We start from the raw sequence: 20639 nt of genomic DNA on the forward strand, positions 1-20639 counted from the left end.
ACGCTCTTCTTCACGCAATTAATCAAGAATTCGTCGAAGCCGTCGAACTGCTGCTCGAGCACGAGGAACTCTTACGTACCATCGAAATTGAAACATCAGGTGGAAATTGTGAGTTCCAAAAACGTGATTCGTCTTTTATATATATATATATATATATATATATAAGCCCCACTCCCACCTTTATTCAATTTAATTCAATCGTTTGCATTTTTCGTAACATTAGAGTTTTTTTTTTTCAATTCAAGTTACTATAATTGTAAATCCATCGCTAAAAAGCAATGCCTTTTGTACACTATTACAAGCACTATTATAATTAATGTTGAAGGCAAATTATACGTGCATTTTGATATCCATTGGATTGTAAAACATACGTATAAATAAATAAATAAATAAATACGTATAAATAAATGGCTCGGTAAATAAAATGTAAATTGCCCTTATTTTAGCAAATAATCACAATTAATTTCTTAATATTCTAAATACAAATTCGACTACTACGCATTAGCTGAAGGTTACTTGAATACGCACAAGTCAATATGCGTGTTTGGTAGTGAACATATATGACTAATAGATGTGAAGGGGAAAGTCAAGCCAAACTGGACATTGGACCGGCAAATGAGAAACAGCCAGTAGAAATAATTCGGATATGTTTAGTTTAAAATCTTTTGGTATTCCGTATGAATACATCATGGATTTTACAATTATATATATGGCATTCGATTGTGATGAACCACTTTCCTGGGAATATAAAGAAATAGCTACTATACTCGTAATCGTTATATTTTTATCGCAGCACTGGCTCGGTGATGTATCGAGCAAGTTTCGTCCTCATCTCATCTCGTCCCCCCCCCCACCCGCCCCAATCCCGTCCTATATTATCATGCAAGTTTGTCGATAAACCGATGAGTCGTGAACGAATAATGAATTGCAGGCGACGGGGATGTTGTTCACAGCTGGCAGAAGGTGGACGCCTCGTTAGCGCGATATCCTCCCGATATGACGCCACTAATATTGGCCGCCCAGAAGAACAACTATGAGATATTGAAGCTGCTGCTCGACAGGGGAGCGACTCTGCCGATGCCCCACGACGTCAAGTGCGGCTGCGACGACTGCCTTCGAGCATCAACAGGTGCGAGCACTCCTCCTCCTCGCCATCCCGCGTAAAAGACTTTAAATACACTTTATATTGAAACATCGATAAGAGAGATAGAGAGATAGAGAGATAGAGAGATAGAGAGAGAGAGAGAGAGAGAGAGAGAGAGAGAGAGAGAGAGAAGGGGTTGGAGTCGATGGTTTGGTTAAATGCTTTTCTGTTTGCTGTCAATGGTATTTGTTGGAACGTAAGGAACAAATTGTAAGGCTTTATGTTGGGCGCCATCATGTGACGCTTAATATCGTATGTAATATGAGCTTTTTATATGTTAATAATAATAGACAGTGGATTCCACATACTTATTAATTATATAATTTTATTTTTACAATGTATCGGCTAAAATATGCACGCATGATTTACCAATCGTTTTTTAGGAATGACATTATAAATTATATTGAAATGACATAGAATAAGGATATATATGTATGTATATATTGATTAGGATTTTTTTTTCTTTCTTGTTTTTATTTGTATTCTCTCTTTTTTTTATATTAAAAGTAGTCAAAGTAGAATTTATATAAAATATTGATTAGAGAAAGAAAAATTTATCCTCATCTTATTAGAGCGGTTAACGATTATATGAACTATCATCCGGATGATACGCATAGTTCTTCCTTAATTTCGCAGACGTTGAAATATGCAAGTTATTATCGATAAGATGATTAAACATTTAAATATTTTCTATTAATTGACAGAAGAACCCGCAGGCTATTTATTAAAAAAAAAAAAAAAAAAACATGTAGTTTTACCGACAATTGAACGTTCTGCAATTATTCAAGCTTATTGTTCGAGAATTAGAAAAACAACCACCGAGTCCACCTTAAGCCCATTTGTATGTTCACGAAAGGATAACGTTGATTAGCCCACGAGGATAATAAAACCATCGATATAATTAATAGCCGAAGCGCCGAGAAAGACTTGCCGGCACCACGAGTCATCGATTAATAAAAAAAGACGTTGCTGAAAGTGGCCGGGTCTACTACTACTACTACTACTACTATTACAAATACAACTATTACTCGGCTGAGATCTCGCTTTGAAAAACTGGCGGAGCGAATAAAGTCACCTTGAATGCAGTATAGCGTCATTGGCGCGTGAACTTTGACGTTTAATTTTGTTGCAGGCGATCCTCTAAGGCTCTCGAGTACGCGTATAGCCGAGTACCGGGCCCTCGCCAGTCCAAGTTTAATAGCTCTGAGCTCGCTCGATCCCCTCATGACATCCTTCCAATTGAGCTGGGAATTGAGGACACTGTCAGTGGCCGAGCCGGAAAGCAGTTCCGAATACATAAGGCTCCGCAAGCAGGTGGAAAAGTCAGTCGAATTTGTGTTCCATCTCCCCCCCCCCTCTCTCCCACCCCCCCCCCCTCCCACCGTCATTCCGTTCGCTTTATCGCTATTTCGCCGCTCGCTGCGTGTCTCCCCCCCCTACGTTACCCAAAGTTACCTAATCGGAAAATGCACGCGCACTTTTCTCCCACTACACTTGGCCGATTAGAAATGAGGATGGAGCTTGTTGCAGCCTTGGACGGATTATCTGTATTTAAGTTGTAATTAACATTGACAAATGCTTTGCGAGACGACGAAATGCGTACGTCGAGGTATCTAGGAAATTAATTGTATCGTCAATGCGACGCGTTCCAGTCTATAGTTGTAATATTGTAAAATTGAGAATTGATTTTGAAGTAAAATTTTTTTTTTTTTTTTTTTTTAAGTAGAGAGTTAATTGAGAAATTTATTTGGAAAAGCGGGCATGAATATCGCATTCAAAAGCATTCTATTTGATAATTTACCAAATTGCAATGTACACTATAGATGTAAATATATGAATATATAGGTGGAGAATGTTCTATGACATTGTTATATTATATAATAGAGCGATTAATATTCGTAGCGAATGCTTGGTAATCGGAATAAATTTAATGGTCACATGAGCCTAAACTTTGCCCAAACTTTTGCTTTTTAATCTTATCATTTTTCAATAGATATTTATTTCTTCTCCTTTTCCTAGATTCGCAGTTGATCTTTTACATCAAACACGAAGCTCCTCTGAGCTCAATACTATTCTCAATTACGATCCCGACGATCATTCCTCCGAACCAAGTAAGCAATTAGCAAGACTCGAACAAGCCATCTACTATAAACAGAAGAAATTCGTCACACACCCACACGTCCAGCAGCTTCTATCCGCCATATGGTAAGCCTATTCATTTTATCATCTAATGATTATTAATAAATATTTCACTTTGATTAAAAAATATTGAGCGCGTAAGTTATTAAACATTATGTAGTTTTTAATTTTATATGTCATTAGCGTAAGTGAATAGAAATTAAATTGACGACATAATCACAATATACAAAAATACATTGTATTATAAGATTTTTTTCCTTAATAAATTACAAATTATTTCATGACATTTTAAATAAGTAGTATACAATAATTATAAACAGACCAATATTATATATATGGTTTATTAAAAAAGAAAAAAGAAAAAAAAAGTAAAAGGAAAAAGAAAAAAAAAGTCATTTTTGCCAGAAAAATGAAAGATTTTCAGATAACAATAAAGATAAAAATATTCTTATTGGTAAATGTTAACTCGTTAATGGTAGTTAATAGTAGTATATTTATGTCACGGGCATATATATCAATATTAAAATGAATATTTAATTCGAAAATGCAGGTACGAAGGCGTTCCAGGATTTCGTAGAATGACAAGTATAAAACGAGCCTTGATTTTAATTAAAACAGCTTTACTTTTTCCATTCTACTGTGCGATTTACTTGTTCTTGCCAAACTCAAGAATTGGACAAACAGTGCGGCTTCCATTTATGAAATTTCTCGTCCATGCCTCGTCCTACCTATTCTTTCTATGTACGTAAATTCAATGTACTCCTTTTCGATCCTTTAAATGATAATAGCTTAATTTTTACGTTTGATTCACTTGAAAAACTTTTCTTCTCAAATTAGCCTTCGATAGTTCTATTAATATAAAGTTTAGCTTGTGATTTTTCAATATAAAAATTTTTATTGAATTATCCTTTCTTTTTTCTTCTTTTAATGTAGTTAAATATCAGCTTTTCTAGTTTGATGTAAACGAGTACGTAACAAGATTACGGATTGGCGTAATTTCTGGCTAAAGTAGCTTCAATATCTGACTAAACTTTATCGTCAACGATAGCCTCGGTTTAAATAGAATTAGTAAAAAATACTTTAACGATACTGAAGAAAGTTCACTGGCAAACTTTAAAATTTGTTATAAACTCCACAAGCTATTTAAAATACTTCCAATTATTTATTTTAGAACAAATTTTAAAATCATTTTTAATTATACAAGAAGCCACATAAACGGTAGCCACCTACCTGCTCGAAAAATTCATTAAAACGTCAAAATATGTTTTCAGTGCCCAATTGCACGATGCTTATTTCCGACTTTCGATAAATTGAAAATACATTTTTTTTTTAGTAAATCCGTAAAATATAGTTTCTTCGCAGAATAAGTTGAATTTACTCATTTATTTGTCCAGTGTCGATAAAATTAAATAATTAAATAATTAAATAAAATGTAGATAAATTGAATGGATAAATAAAAAGTTAAGAGAATTTTTCTTTTTCTTACCTGCTCAATGCTACTAGAGGCTCAATATTCAAGATGAAAAGGTGCAATTATAATGACATCGTTTGAATATTATAAAACTTTAAACTTAAATCTACTGTTAATAGTTATTGTAAAAAAAAAAAAAAAATTATTTTGTCGCTTAATTTATCTTATTAATTATCATTTTTCATTTTATCAGTAGTTTATCCGATAGATAATAAAAGTCAAATCTTACCCACGTTAAGGAATAAAATTTGGAAGGTTGCTTTTTCACTTAAACGCGCGGATGAAAAAGAAAATACAACCAAGAAACTAATGAAAACGTACGTATTTACTATTACATAAATGCATTACAGTGGTGTTGATTTTGGTATCTCAGCGTTTCGAAGAGGGACTCTTAACATTCTTTCGTAATGATTACTATCAATTGGATCAACGTTTAGATAAGCAGAGAGGACTCGGACCTACTTATCTTGAGGGTATCGTTGTACTTTATGTGTTGGGCTTTATAAGCGAAGAAATACGAGAGGTGCTGATTTAATATATTTATAATTTTTATTTTACGAAACGTCTGAATTTTTCTTTTCTTTATTCAAATTGATGCTTTCCAAATGGATGATCTTTTATAATTCTTAAATCCAAGTTTTTCAAATATCTATTAAAACTTTTAGGGAACATTGTTTTTCGTATTTATTATTAACTAAATATCGTTTCTCATTCGCTGCACAATATTTTTGATATATAAAACAGCATTTTTCCTTTAATAAATGAATATTTCAATACAGTGAAAAGGTTTTAAACACGGTTTTAAATACTATTGAAATAATCTATCGATGGATTAAAAAAATGTTTATTCACAATTTGAGAATAATGATTTTGTAAAAATTAGAAATTTTTTTAATATTATTATCAATGCATAATGTCGTAACGAATTATCAGTTAACTCGATGTATTATTAAATTATCATTACAACAGTTTTATAATAGATAAAGCATTTTTTTTATTATTTATTATTTATGATTATATTGATTATAAAATGAATTAAAGAAATAAAGAAATAAGAAAGAAAAAATTCCGTATAATATCAAATTACTATTACTTAACAAGAACTAGAAAGCTATTTTAGAATTTTGATTAAAATATTATATCACATATGAATAAGAGAAAAAACTACTCTCTTTTTTTTTTCTTTTTTTTTTGTAAATATAGGTTAAGTTTGACTCGTATTTCAAAAAAAAAAAAAAAGAAAAAAAAAAAATCTTCCCATTTTCACGGTAGAATTATTTCAACGCGTTATAAAACCTATATTCACGTTAATTTTTTTTTTCACGTATTGTTAAGTTTAATTATACCATAAAAACAAACATAAGGATAAACTTGCGCAATATTGAAAATTTCGATATATTACAAAACTTTATCTTGTATTGTGCATTAAAATCTATTTGAAAGCTGAAGAAATGTCAATGGTAAGTTAAATAAGGTAATTTAAACATAGCATATAATAAAAAAAAAAAACATCAGTTGATTAATTTAAGGAAATAAAATTTTTTTTTTTATTAAATTTTATTGCAATATTATATACTCTGAAATTTATATTATTTTCTTAATATTCTTTATTGCAGTAAGAAAATGCAAAATTCATCATTACATTTATTTAATATACTATGGTAGTCTTATAAATTGCACATAAATAAATAATAATCAGCAATAAATCATACGAATGAAGATGAGTCGTCGATGCTAAGTAGAAACTTGAAGAATAAACTTGAGGTATTGAAAAGGTTCGTTACGGCAACTAGAATTATTATACCAACCAATGCTTTCATAATTCCTAATCTACGATATAAATAAAATTCTCATTAGCTTTGGTAAATTTGGATCGCTAATTGTAATGATAATTAGGAATATGTCGGGTCGTGACCAGCCGAGGCTCATAAAACGGCAAATAAACCGAATGAAACTATGTACACAGGTTTACATGGGCGGCCTGCGTGCTTACCTGCGCGACCTCTGGAACTTCATCGACTTTACGAGGAATACCCTGTACGTTGGAACGGTGATCCTACGAGTGGCAGCCTACATTCAGCAGTCGAACGAAATCGGTCGGGATGTCAAAGCGGCGATTGTTCCACGCGAGAATTGGTCCGACTACGACCCTCAGTTGATAGCCGAAGGCCTCTTCGCCGCGGCCAACGTTTTCAGCGCTTTGAAGCTCGTCCACCTCTTCAGCATCAACCCCCACCTCGGACCCCTGCAGGTACACCATGGTGCTTGAGAGTAGCCCCTCCCCCCCATTTTTTTCCGTTAAAGCTCGTATGTACGCTCTCACTTATGTCACGTTACGTTGTTATTTGCATTCAAGTTGACAATTTCAAGGAAGCTTGGTTCTGCTTAATTATATAGCTGCGCTTATTTTTAACATTGTTGGAAAATTTATGCGAATCGTACATTGTAGTAGGCATTAGTTAAGGGTACTTTCTTCCCATTCACCATTTGTCTCATTAATACTCATAATAAGAATGTTGGCATTAGCTTGATAAATTATTCGTTTGGATAATTTCTCAGCGAATAGTAATGGCGTCGAATCAAGTCTAGGAACATATTATAAATCCCAATCACACAGTTCTCCTTTGTAATTAATACTGATATCCAGTGCTTTTTCATTTGATTTAAATTAGCAATGTTATTCGTGCCATTGGCATAGAATATTTATGATAATTCGTTATCATCGACGTATAAGAAGCGACATCGCGAGCAAATAATACAAGCGTAAGTTCAACCTATCGATCAAGCGATTACGAAAACTTTTAGATTTCTCTTGGGCGCATGGTTATCGACATAGTCAAGTTCTTTTTCATATACACCTTGGTGCTGTTTGCGTTCGCCTGCGGCTTGAACCAATTACTCTGGTACTTTGCCGAATTGGAGAGAAAAAAGTGCTACAGTGATATTACCGATCCCAATTGGGATTCAGGGAGTGACGCTTGCATCAGGTGGCGCAGGTAAGCTGGAAAATGAAGCCGTGACGTGCATTTATGAGCGTCTAAGCATATTCGTTCAACATGAGCGAAAATTAAAAAAACACACACACACACACACACACCGATACACTCACGCGCGCGCGCGCGCGCACAAGCAAACAAACAAGCAAAACGAACAAGCGAACGTACGAACGAGTAAAGTTGCATTTGCATTTTTTATATTTGCTGTTTCATTCGAATAGATTCAGCAGTTTGTTCGAATCCTGTCAAAGTCTCTTCTGGGCAAGTTTTGGTGGCGTTGGCATCGAGAGTTTTGAACTTACTGGTATTCACGATTTTTTCATTCATATTAACTATATATGATACTTTATCAAATTGACTATTTGTAAATAAAGGGAATATTTATAAGTTGGCTAATATAATATTTTACAATTATTTTTAGACTTTCATTATAATTGCGTGATTTTATCTTCTACGTCTAATGAAATTAATTTTCAATAAATTTGCATTCATTTGACTCACGCACACGAAATCTTCATTCGTTCAATGATTTATTAAGTTATTTAGATATCTGATTTAAAATTGTTATAAATCGATACTTTGTTGAATTTCATGATATATTATATAATAATATGAGAAGTACTAATGTACGAAATTTTATGAATTGAATTTTGATTTTTTAATTTACGCTATTAAGGAATTAAGAGTTATACTCGATTCTGGGGACTTTTGATGTTTGGGTCATACTCGGTTATAAACGTCATCGTACTACTAAATCTTCTAATCGCCATGATGAGTAATAGTTATACCCTGATCGAGGTAAAATTATAACTTTTTAAATTGCATTTTAACATAAACCTAATTTTCCATTATATCTGCAATGCTTATTATATTGTGCGAAAACTCTATAATACAGGAGCATTCGGACACCGAATGGAAATTCGCGCGCACGAAATTATGGATGAGCTATTTCGAAGAGGGCGGAACACTTCCGTCGCCTTTCAACATTTTTCCACATCCGAAGATCATTTTTAGAATGTGCGGTATGCAGAGAAAGAAGGAGAGTAAACACTGTAGTGTCAGAAGACGTGCTCGAGAACATAAGTACGTTGATGCAATATCTTTTACTGTTTAATTAACTTTTTCTATAAAAATAAAAAAAAATTTATATATATATATATATATATATATATATATATATATATACAAGTCATGGATCGTATGCATTCTTAATTTAAAAACATGGCTTAATATAATTAATTTAGTGTATTTATTTCTTTAATAAAACATTTTTTATTTTAGCAATAGGTGTGACAACAGCTAACTTAAATATAATTCTCAAATTTGACAGGGATTATGTACATTTATTTATATTAAACTTATTAAACTTATTAATTTAAACAGTTCATTATTTTCATTTTAAAAGCTCTTTGGTTATTTAATCGCTTTAAATGAATAAGTAAAAGTTATTCGAGAATTGTATTAATAAAAAAAAAAAAAAAAAAAAAAAAAAAAAAAAAAAAAAAAAAGAATAAAATAAAATAATACAATTAATTACTTAATTTTAATTGAAATCTAATATATTAATTTAAAATATTAAAACAATATTGTTTAATTTTGTAAATACATTTATAAAAGTAACAAAATACAATATACATTTTATGGTAAATTATATTTTAATTAATAATTAATTGAAAACTTTTTGTGATTATTTTAATTATCAAATATAATAAATATGCATCAAAATTAACAATAACAATCCATATTATTATATAATTATATTGTATATTTTAATTATAATCTATACTAGTATATGTTTAATTTAAATTATTGTAATTATTTATCTTATTTCTCAAATAGCGTATTATAAAATTTAATCAAGTATAATATATAGCTTAATAGAAATAATGCGTATTATTTAAAAAATAAACATGAATAAGACTTTTTCGAAAACTAGAAATTGTAGTTACATTTTGTAATTTAAAGCGGTAAAAGGCATTAATCGATAATACGATAATATGGAATAACGAAATAAAAATATTATACTTTTACTACAGTAATTGAATATTACGCAGTTTGAAAGATCAAATCAATTCTTTTAATATTTATTTAATATATCCTAATCAACGTCATTACATTCATAGAAATGTCAAATTTTAATGAAGCATATACATAAATTAGCATATTATTGTAACTATAATTAAGAAAATGCATTTAAATTTTTTGTAGTTTTGTATTCTCAATTGATTTCGTTTGTTTTACGTTTATCATAACAAGGCAGATTTTAATAACGTTCGAAAGAATATTTATCATTTACATCTTAATAAAATAAGATCGTTATATTTATATTGCTTTATCGTATAATTTTTATAATTTATATTACATTAAATGTATAATAATATTATTTGTAACTCAAATTGAGATAATTTAACATAAAAAAAAAAAAAAAAAAAAGTTAAACAATATAAATTTTCGTTTGAATAAGAGAAGAAATACTTAATTAGAAAACTACTTTAAAATATATAATTTCATATTTTCGAAATATTATAATCTATTGTTTATTCAAATGTAATTAAAGAGAAGAAGAAAAAAATTTTCATGCATAAAATTTTATACAAGTCAATTTAATAGAAATTCCTATAATTATTATTGCGTGCATTTCGTATGATTGAATAAATGTTCTATTATATATTAGAAATACATTATAAATTAGAAAAGAAAATATTAATAAGAATAACATTAGCCAATATGAGATTCAAAGGTTTTTTGTAAAATGATTATCAGATTTCTACGTTCTGTAAATTAATTTAAATTTCCACACTTTTATCGCCCAAAAATTTTAATATTTATGATTTTTTGGTAATAAAACTTTTTACTGATATTACTAAAGGAACTTCGGAATATAAGTGACTGAATAATTTTTATCAGATAAAACTTTGTTTTCTCTCTGATGTGCAGCTTCAAATTAATTATGCATACAATTTCCATATGAGTATGCAGCTGTTCTTTAAAATTTTATTCTACAGATCTAATTACCTTTCCAGAAGTATATCTATTTAAATTAGTATCAAATTAGAAAATACTGAAACGTATCTTTCTTATCAGAAATTCTAATATACGCCTTTGTTAATTTGCGATGTCGCTATTAAGATAAATTTTCTACTCTATATAGAAAAATGTTGTAATAACAAATTATGATAAAATTTGGTATATCATTGAACAAGAGATATTTTAATGAAATGATGAGACTTTTAACGAATTTCTAATTTATATATCGATATACGATTTATATACCGAATTCGTGTTTTATATATATATATATATATATATATATATATATGCGTTAATTTTATAATCTATAAATTTCAAACCAAATTTACATCGCAACAAAATGCAGCAAATAAAGTGAATACACGTAAGAAATATCAATTTGATGTTTTTTATGTACCTGTTAATAAGAAAAATGCCTAATGCCTTATGCCTTATAACTTAAGAAAACTAATAACTATAAGCATATGTAATTAATAATTCTTTAATTCTCAATGGCAAGGAATTTGGCAATTTTCAGGATTCTTTAAATTTAGAATCATTCGAATGGTAAATAAATCCCTTGCCATTATCTTGAAATAGTATTTTGTTAATAGATAAAGTAAAAGTAATTAATTATTCTAATAATAAAAAAATTTACATTTTAAAATAATGTTATTACGAAATATTCATACCATTTTTAATGTATATATATTTTATCTAATTTTGTCTAATTGATTTTTATCTAATAAAATCGTCATAAGTCGGTAAAAATAATTTGCAATTTTGATTGAAAGTAAAATATTATAATTATTATTAATTTTTTGTTTTTTTTTAAGTTCCGTAGAAAAAAAAGGTCTATGTGCATTTATTAATCAATACTTTATACCAAAATTTACATATAATTACATCATGAAACAGCTATCTCCATTCTGTTTGTATTTTTAAAACTTTCCAAAGAAATTTCATAAAAATCTATTGATTGTTTTTTTGCTTGAAAAAAAACGCACAGATACGGTTCAGTTATGAAAGCATTGATTTGGCGATATGTCGTTAATGCTCACGAGGAACATGAAATGGAGCCGGTGACCGAGGATGACATACACGAACTTAAATCTGATTTTTCATCTTGGCGTTGCGAGCTTCTAGAAATCCTGCAAAAGAATGGAATGGACACTAGCGGGGCTGACGTTTCGGAACGCAGTGAGTACACAACGTAATAGTCATTCTAATAAAGATATTAAGTTTTTTGATAAATATTATAAGTATTTAGATAATGCCACGACTAATACAAAAAGTTTTTTTTTTTGCAATTAAACAATGGTTAATGAAATTGTATGTTTATGAATGTACTTGAAAATACACGTCCTTGCGATTGAACAATTAACGCGTATAAAAAGAAAAAGAAATTATTAAAAGTTTGCTTAACAAGCTCGTGTGCTATGAAATATCAAAATTATAATTTATCAACTCATTAAAATATAGGGAATATAGGACGAAGGAACGATCTGATCTCAATAGTCTACGTGAGATTAATTGTGCAAATAAAATATTTTATATTTTTTCATCGTGAGAAATTCAAATAATTTGAAATGAATCCGTCGTTGTGAACGCACTTTTACAGAGTGAAAATAAAAAATTCTATTCTTTCCGCCTGTCAGTCGAGATTAAACATTGTGAAAAACATTGCGAAACATCGGGGGAAAAAAGTTACAGTCTTGTTTTAGTGAAAATTTTTTTTTTCCTCGACAATAACAATTTTATCGCAGCTGTTCTCGGCAAGAAGATGCGAGTGTGGGAGAGGAGGTTGATGAAGGACTTCCAAGTTGCATCGTCAGTTGACGACTCGACCGACGAGATAAAATTGCTCCAACAGCCGCCGGAAGATGAAGACGTCGCCGCAAAATGGAAAAGGATAGCACGACTGGCCGTTCTTAAATCCGCCGAGTATCGTTGGACACAGGTTCGCCGACAAGCAATTCGAGAGTCAAAGAGACTTACATTCGCGCTAATATACCACGAGTGTGACGCTACGTAAAGGCAAAATTTGAAAGCGAAAACTTTTTCAAACTTTTGATAAAAATTTATAAATTAGATTATTAAATTAGATAATAATTGATTATTTATTAACATTTAATTATAATTACTAAATTAGATAGTAAATGAATAGATTATTTATAAAGTATGGGACAGTACGCGCTCGGCTTCCTCTCCATTTTTCCAAATATTTACGTAAAAATTATGCGCCTAGGTAATCGACAGCACAGTAAAAAAGTCACAAATCGGGAAGAGTAACAACCGAATGGCCCTCAAAACCCAGGCGAACCTGAAACGCGTTATGGAGGAGGCACACCGATTATCCTTAAAGAGCCTAACGCCGCAGCTATCGCCAATTCGATTGCCTCAGCCAGTAAATCCAACGAATATCCTCCGGGTGCTGAAGAATAGCAATGCACCAGAAGCGCTTAAGGATAATTCGTCGACGATGAGTTTCGGTCACGGCTGTCCTCCTACAAGCGAAAACTCGAAGGTTGTATGAGAGATTTTTTTATCCCCATTGATTCATGCTCCGAGATACGGTGAAAAGATAAAAGAAAACAAAATAAAAAAAAAAGAAAAAAAAAAAAAAGAAAATAGATGTTCATAAAGTTATTACTAACAGACTAAACGAGGACACATAATATAATAATATTAGATATAATTGGCTAATGAAATTCTATTAATTTTTAATAAGATTAATCTGAGATTAATATATCGAAACATCAAATAAATCGACTTTTAGGTCGTTGAAGAAAACATTCGTACTAAATTAATTCTTAAGAGATTATTAATATTTTTTAGATTATGATTAAAGCATATAATTAATTAGCGATAAAAAAAATATCTGCTAAATTCATGACTTTAAGGATTAATAAGAAATGCATAAACGATATTATATTATTAGCTTATCAATAAAATTGCATCGTTCGTGCATAATATTAATGTTATGGTGTAATTGCCAAACTTTATTTTCACGCTAAATGCTAATTTTCAAAATTTTGTGACTACGATGATAAAAGTTGACAGAGTCGAAAGCTATAAAATTCGATACAACGAAGTCAAGCCAAGATTTATACAATAATTAATTCTGTAACTTGACGGTCAATGATCAATTGCGCGAATAAATTTCGGTATAAATTTTATATTAAATGTCTACCCTCTTCCTGGTCTGTAATCTTATTTGCAAATTTCCCGACGTAAAACGTAACTGTGACGCCTCGTAACTGGATAAAGTAAAGAAGATTTCGATTACTCAGACGTACGATCCGGCAGTGTTGAACTACCTGGAGGAACGTTGTCGGAATATGTCAGGACAGATCGTGCCACGTCCAGTTGTACCCTTGAATAAATCGCCGCCGCGGGTCATGAAGCGAAAGTCGTTGGTGCCGACTCCAGATGCGCCCTGCCCTAAGAGTCCCTGCGGGCCTACTACGAATAATACCAGTGAGATACTGTCCGTGCAACATTTGCCAAATGTAGAATCCTCCGACAGCGGCGTTATCGACGGCAGTGGCAGTAGCACTGATAAATTGATGCCGAGGTACGAGATGCCGTCCGTCCCGATGACGTCGAGTGCGAGGTTGATAAATTCCAATAGAAATAGCAAACTCGGCGATGCTGAGACAAAATCATCCAATATACCACCCGCAAGAAATAGATCGCCGAGATTCGGCGGTAGAGGTTGGCTTTGAAGAAGCGGGACTGAAGGATTTGGGGTATCTATTGTATCGACTGCCGATGTGTGCCGAGACTAGATGATCAGCGATGGAAACTTAAAGTGGAAAATTGGCTGTATTATTCGAGAAATTTTGTATACAATTATTTCGTAAATAATATTTCACGTAGTCTAAATAATGCAACAATGAAATTACTAAATTTTTTAAATTCATACATTTACAGTTCTGCTACTTGTTTGTACGATAGCATATAATACTAATATTATGTAAACTCTGAATTCTAACACTTTACAGTTATTTTTTTTAAGTAATTATATTTTTAATAAAATCGAAATGAGAGAGAGAGAGAGAGAGAGAGAGAGTGAGAGAGTGAGAGAGTGAGCATATATATATATAATTTTCTGTTTATCGGATGCGAAAATATTTTCGCTTTTAATGGCATAATTATAATGGCATCTCTGGACATATAATATTTTTGTACAAATACGAGTGCTATAAAAATGTGAATCATAACACTGAATATTGTACATATTTTACAATTCTAAATATTATTCATATTTATGCATTATCGTTAAAAATTTAATTTGATTTAATTACTATGTATTAATTTTATTAAGAACTTTTTAAATAAATGTTTATGTTATGTTATGTATGTATGCATATGTGTGCGTGCGTGTGTGTGCGTGTGCGAGAGAGAGAGAGAGGGGGGGGTTGTGTATATATATACACACACAAGCACGCAATCGCACGCGCGCGCGCATACACACACACATACAAATGCACACACACACACACACACACACACACACATATATATATATATATAATATTTATTTATTCAACTAAAAATACATGCATCTTATCCTTTTATACGATCGGCAATGAACAATCATCCAACTTTTCGTTCAGCATTGCATCTTCTCTCCTTTGTTAAACGCAATTCGACTAAAACTGTTTTTGTGTGCTATTAACATTGGCTTTAGTAACAATTCGTTAGCTTTAGTCCAAGCCATTCTTCATTCGCACAGTCCTCACATATTTCCAAAAAATTGAACAGAGATATCCTTACGGATGTCGATGATAAAAACTGTGATATCGAGGAATTATTATATTCCTCAATTATATACCAACCGCGCGAATTCTTGCGAAAAAAAAAAGAAAAAAAAAAAAAAAAAGAAAAACGCCCCCTTTTATTTACGATAAAATCAATTAAGCTGCTTGTACAACTTTGCTCTGAACAGTTTTCTGTGCGGTGCTAATTTTATCGCCAAGTGACAATGCCATCCCTTGACTCTTGGCTCGAATACGAATATGACCGACCACTGGTGCATCTACTTTATTCAATGGCTTCTCAATAGATAAATTCGCCAACGCATCTTCGCCGAATATTGATTTAGCATACATATTCGCTGCCATGAATCCGCACTGTCCAGAAAGGGCCTGCAAATGTATTTCGAGTAATTATAGTATGAGCAAAGCTTATGACAAAGACTTCTTATCCTTTATCGATATCAGTAGAAACATTTATATTTGGATATACTGCGTACTTAAATTAAACAATTAAACATTAAATTGAAATGAATCCTAACACTTCAAGTGATTTTTAACTATGCTTTACAAAGTAATTGATTCGATGTTTTTATTAAGTTTCAGCTGCAATAATTGAGAGATAATGTCGATTCTTATAAATATTCTACTTAAATACGCTTTAGAGTTAAATGTAATTATGATAAATATTAGCATAATAGTGTTATAAAGTTAGCCTTAGTATTTACCTTTTCTGGCGTGAGACAACGCATATTCGTTGATTTGAGAAGATGAGCAAGGTACTCTCGAAGATCCGAAAGCGTTGTATTAACGGAGACTTTGTTCTCCCATTCAAATTCTGCCCACATTTGTCGAAATTCGGCGTCCGTACACGTTGCTGGGACGATATAATCCATTATATCAATATGAATATCATCGAGGACCACGACACTTCTATCCGACGCAGCTCCAGAAACATCGTATACTAATGGGGATAGAGGGGTTGGGGGTGTGGAAGAAAATAATTATATTATTTATCGTTGTACTGATACAATTGCCATAATATAATATGCATCGAATATTAAGCTGAAACTTTTTTATTTACACGCTGAATATATTGCTCGAGTTAATGTTTCACTTTTAAGTTAATTTCAACACTTGAATTGGATTGGTTGTGAGAGAAAGAAAGCGCAATGACTTACCAATGTTACCGAATATAATTCCATTCTCCGTTGAGGCAACCTTGACGTTTGCTTTGATGCTCGCGAAGTCTCTCGGGGCTAAAACGATTGGCTGGGGCCTTTCGACAAGCTTTAGATCGCCCAATGTTGCCAATTCGAGGGTGCAATTCTGCAGAGTATCCTCCGTTTGATTAACGATGAGAACGTCGAGGACGATATCGTACTGATTGACATGCACGAGGGCCTCGGCGTAAACCGGATCCGAAAAGCCAGTCAGCTGAGTTACTTTGCTCAAGGCACTTGGCGCTGGTGTCTCTTTCTCGCTGCCTGGCCTACCAGCTACAGCGGCGCTTAAGCTTTGCTCGAAAACGTCGCCAGCACCACCCGACAGATCCGAGCCACGCGTCAGCTGCAAGAATTGAATCGCCTCGTCGACCTGCACGACGTTGCAGGGCTTTTCCTTCGCCTACATTCCATGCATTGACGTTAGACGCATTAACTTCATGCCCGCGATTATATTACGCAACTCTGACGATAAATAAATGTTACCTGCTGATTTTGCGATTCTTCTTCGGCCTTGGCAGTGAGCATTTTGCCCAGGGCGTTCCTGCAACCTTCCGTAAAGACTTTTTCAACAATGGTAGTTGGGCATGCCAAGGATCGTAAGCATAAAGAAATTCTCTCGGCATCGTCGTGCGTCATAGCTTTGGAGGGAAGACCAGACCGGCCAAGTTGAATGAGACTCGACATAATGAGCATTGACTCCGCTTGCATTCTATTGCTCTTCTTTGTATCTTTCTCCAATTCTTTGTACCGAAGTGCCAGTTTCGCCAAGGTCGTGGCAAGAGAGGCACCGATGAAAAAGTCTCCATCCATCATGTACTGAACCAAAGCCGGGCGTTTTTCCTCCTTTTTGCCTACACAATCGATTAATCGTTATTATTACATGTGGATTATTGCTTTTATGCAACGAGCGATAGGCGAGAGCGTTAATTTTGTGAAGAAAATTTAGTTTACCACAAGGTAAAGCAAAAAATTAAATTGTACCTGCGGATGATGTGCTGAATGCACTTTGGGTCGCGTAAGTCCCATCGGAGGTAACCAGCTGGGCTGGCGCAGCTTGATTTGCTTCCTCTTCCTCTGCTGGCTTATCCCCAGCTTGCCTTTTATTTTCCGCCTCAATAAGGGGTAATTCACCAAGAACGGATCTTACACGTGCCATAACAGTTTCGATATCGTTCTTGGAGGTGCCATATTCTCCGAGGATCCACAATGCTCCCCGGTGAACGTTGACAGAACGAATTTGTGGAAAGACCTTAGTAATGCGTATGCTCGATAAATTCAATATAAAATGATAATGAATCGTTAAAATGAGTAACAATTTTTTTCTTTTATTTCATACCTCGAGAAGTTTGTCGATTATGAGGGGTTTTAAATTATCAAATGTTTGAATTGCTTCGCGAATGAAGACTAGTACGTCGTTTGCTACTGATTCGCTATTTTCAGAAAGAAACTCCGTTAATACTGGAATTACTGTTGCTGCTACATCTGGAAACTTGATCGAGCAAGCGTGTAATGTTCTTACAAGAAGCTGTTTATATTTTCCCGCATCTTCCTGCTCACCACCCGTTGTTCGAATTACTTCTTTCTTCAATAATTGGACCATTTCTTCGATCGTTCTTGTTGTGACTAAATCCATCGCAAGCGCAAGCGTTTTGGTTCTAACTTCTAGGGCGGGAGAGCCTAAACAGGAAATTAACGTTTATACAATAGCTTTAATAATATTAATCCCAATGTAAATTTTGCATGTCGTTAATGGACGAACAGCGCATACCTAGAACACGCAAAATATCCATAACAAGATCTTGAAGAACTCTTTCATGATTAAGACTATCTTTCATGGTAATTAATCTGTCTAAGACAATTAGTTTTACATTATTGTCACTTTCCTTAACGACTAATTCAATATAACAGGAAGCAGCAGCTTTAATGGCAGTTGGGGCATTCGAAAGAGTTACCAATGTACCAGCTGCTTCGTAACGCACTGCAGCACTTGGTGAGTTTAGCAAACTATAAATACATCTGATGAAACGTGCACGCTCCGATGGATTAGCTAGACAGACCTGTGTGAATTCAAAAGAGGAGATGTGAATTCAAACAAACGTAATCTAATTATACATATATATATATATATATATATATATATATATATATATATATATATATATATATATATATATATATATATATATATATATATATATATATATATATATATATATATATATATATCATTTAATAAATTATAGAATATCAAAAATTATTATGATTAATACAATTTATAACTAACTCAATTTATTGCACTCTTTAAAATATTATAAGAAGTTATTGTCCAATATAAAATTTTAACTATTTTAAAAACTAGATGTTATAGTATAATTTTATTGTAATTAATTGTCGTTTAAAAAAGTTTGCCGTACCTTATAAATGAGCTCGACAATAACAAGCTGCAATATATCCCCAAAGCTTGGAACTTGATCTAAACAGGCAGCTAAATATGAAAGAGCTTTGGTCTGGTCTGCATGTAACAGCATAAGAAAAGCATTTCTTCTGCAAGACATATCTTGTTCGCTCTCTAAATATTTTGCAATTTGTTCAGGAGCATCGGGAATAAGAAATTCAAAGTTTCTATATATTGTGAATATTGCTAAAACAGCATTGCGTCTTACATAGGAATGCCTATGCTCTAAACAAGCAGTTATGGCAGGCATAAGTGGTTCCAGAAGTTCAGGCTCTTTTAATTTACATAAAAACCTAATGAAATGACTTGATATTAAAAATTTAAGGCACATTATATTAGGACTAAAGTAAAATTCACTAAAAATAACAATATAGTAATATCGATATATTTTTATACTATTTTTATACATGCTATATCATTCTTTTATTTTTTGTACTCAAATTATGTAAGATCGATAGATTTAAAGATGAGAATACATAAAATATAATAATTAAGGAAAAAATTAAAGCATTCAGAAAATAACACGCTTAATAATTTTAAAGTAATTTACTGCAAAACATGGGAGTTCTAATTATACTTATATAATAATTCACGGTAGTATACACTCTGCAGTTTATTGAAAACTTTCATATAAACATTGCTTTTGTTAAAAAAATATTAATTCTATTGCAATTTAAACTTTTAAGCTTTAATTTTTATAATTATTAATTTTACCTTAAAGTAGAACCTCTAACAAATTCATTCGGATGCTGCAGATCTTTTCTGTATGCATCACATACTAAAATCATTTCTTGAAGTAGTTTTCCATCCGAAGTTGTCTTAGGTACAATTTCCCAAAAGATGAGTAAGAGCTTTTTAATGGTGTGATCCTGCAGTGGTAGAACAAATCTTATAATAATCATAAGTAGGCCAGGAAGTCTTTCGCCGCTTAGTATCATATTGATGGTCTTTTTTAGAGCTTCTATCTTAACATTAACATCGCCCTTCTCGAGATCTTGCTTAAGTTGAAGTTCGTTCAAGGGCTCCGAGTCTGTAGGAATGTTTATTAGTGTGTAACATGCTTGATCTACTATGCTACTCATCTTGCTGGTGGATCACAAAATCAATTATTTGCTTGAATCCTGCTGTAAAATAAAAAAATACAGGTTCTGTGAGCCCTAGCACGACTAAACTTTAACTCAAAAACATTAAAATATCGCAGTAACATATATTGCAGTTTAGAATTACAGTACGCAGGTAGGTTAGGTTCATAGTGGACAAACACCTGCCACAGCTGCAATACGATAATAAAAGCAATGAGCTGAAAAGAAAGTTTAGCGAAAATACCTCGCAATTACAAGGCGGATGAGATTTGCAACACAAAAAGTTCGTAAGTAATTGACATTTAGCTTTTTATAGTGGATAAAACGGCATACGTGTCAAACCCGTAACTGAGCTTC

General features: G+C 32.2%; 2 protein-coding genes across 2 annotated transcripts in view; one reads left to right on the top strand and one right to left on the bottom strand.

Annotated features, from left to right (window-relative positions):
- trpl (transient receptor potential-like) overlaps positions 1-13295 on the top strand; it is a 14976-nt gene extending 1681 nt beyond the window's left edge. Inside the window, 14 exon segments of the mRNA XM_011503716.1 lie at positions 1-108; positions 932-1129; positions 2277-2466; positions 3164-3349; positions 3834-4024; positions 5105-5277; positions 6721-7005; positions 7560-7750; positions 7972-8054; positions 8427-8548; positions 8646-8833; positions 11769-11959; positions 12526-12719; positions 13008-13295. The exon segment at positions 1-108 is cut by the window's left edge and continues 17 nt beyond it. Of these exon segments, the coding sequence (XP_011502018.1) occupies positions 1-108; positions 932-1129; positions 2277-2466; positions 3164-3349; positions 3834-4024; positions 5105-5277; positions 6721-7005; positions 7560-7750; positions 7972-8054; positions 8427-8548; positions 8646-8833; positions 11769-11959; positions 12526-12719; positions 13008-13295 (2588 nt within the window).
- A 1989-nt stretch (positions 13296-15284) lies between these two features.
- betaCOP (coatomer subunit beta) lies at positions 15285-20639 on the bottom strand. The gene is made up of 10 exons (XM_011503633.1): positions 20527-20639; positions 19915-20324; positions 19160-19493; positions 18514-18802; positions 18082-18422; positions 17727-17994; positions 17229-17596; positions 16701-17145; positions 16248-16483; positions 15285-15912 (listed from the first exon to the last, which is right to left on the bottom strand). Exons 2-10 carry the CDS (start codon positions 20280-20282, stop codon positions 15682-15684), a joined length of 2880 nt encoding a protein of 959 aa, XP_011501935.1. The 5' UTR covers positions 20283-20324; positions 20527-20639; the 3' UTR covers positions 15285-15681.

The sequence above is a fragment of the Ceratosolen solmsi genome, unplaced genomic scaffold (genome assembly GCF_000503995.2).
Source record: "Ceratosolen solmsi marchali unplaced genomic scaffold, CerSol_1.0 scaffold8, whole genome shotgun sequence".
Lineage (NCBI taxonomy): Eukaryota > Metazoa > Arthropoda > Insecta > Hymenoptera > Agaonidae > Ceratosolen > Ceratosolen solmsi.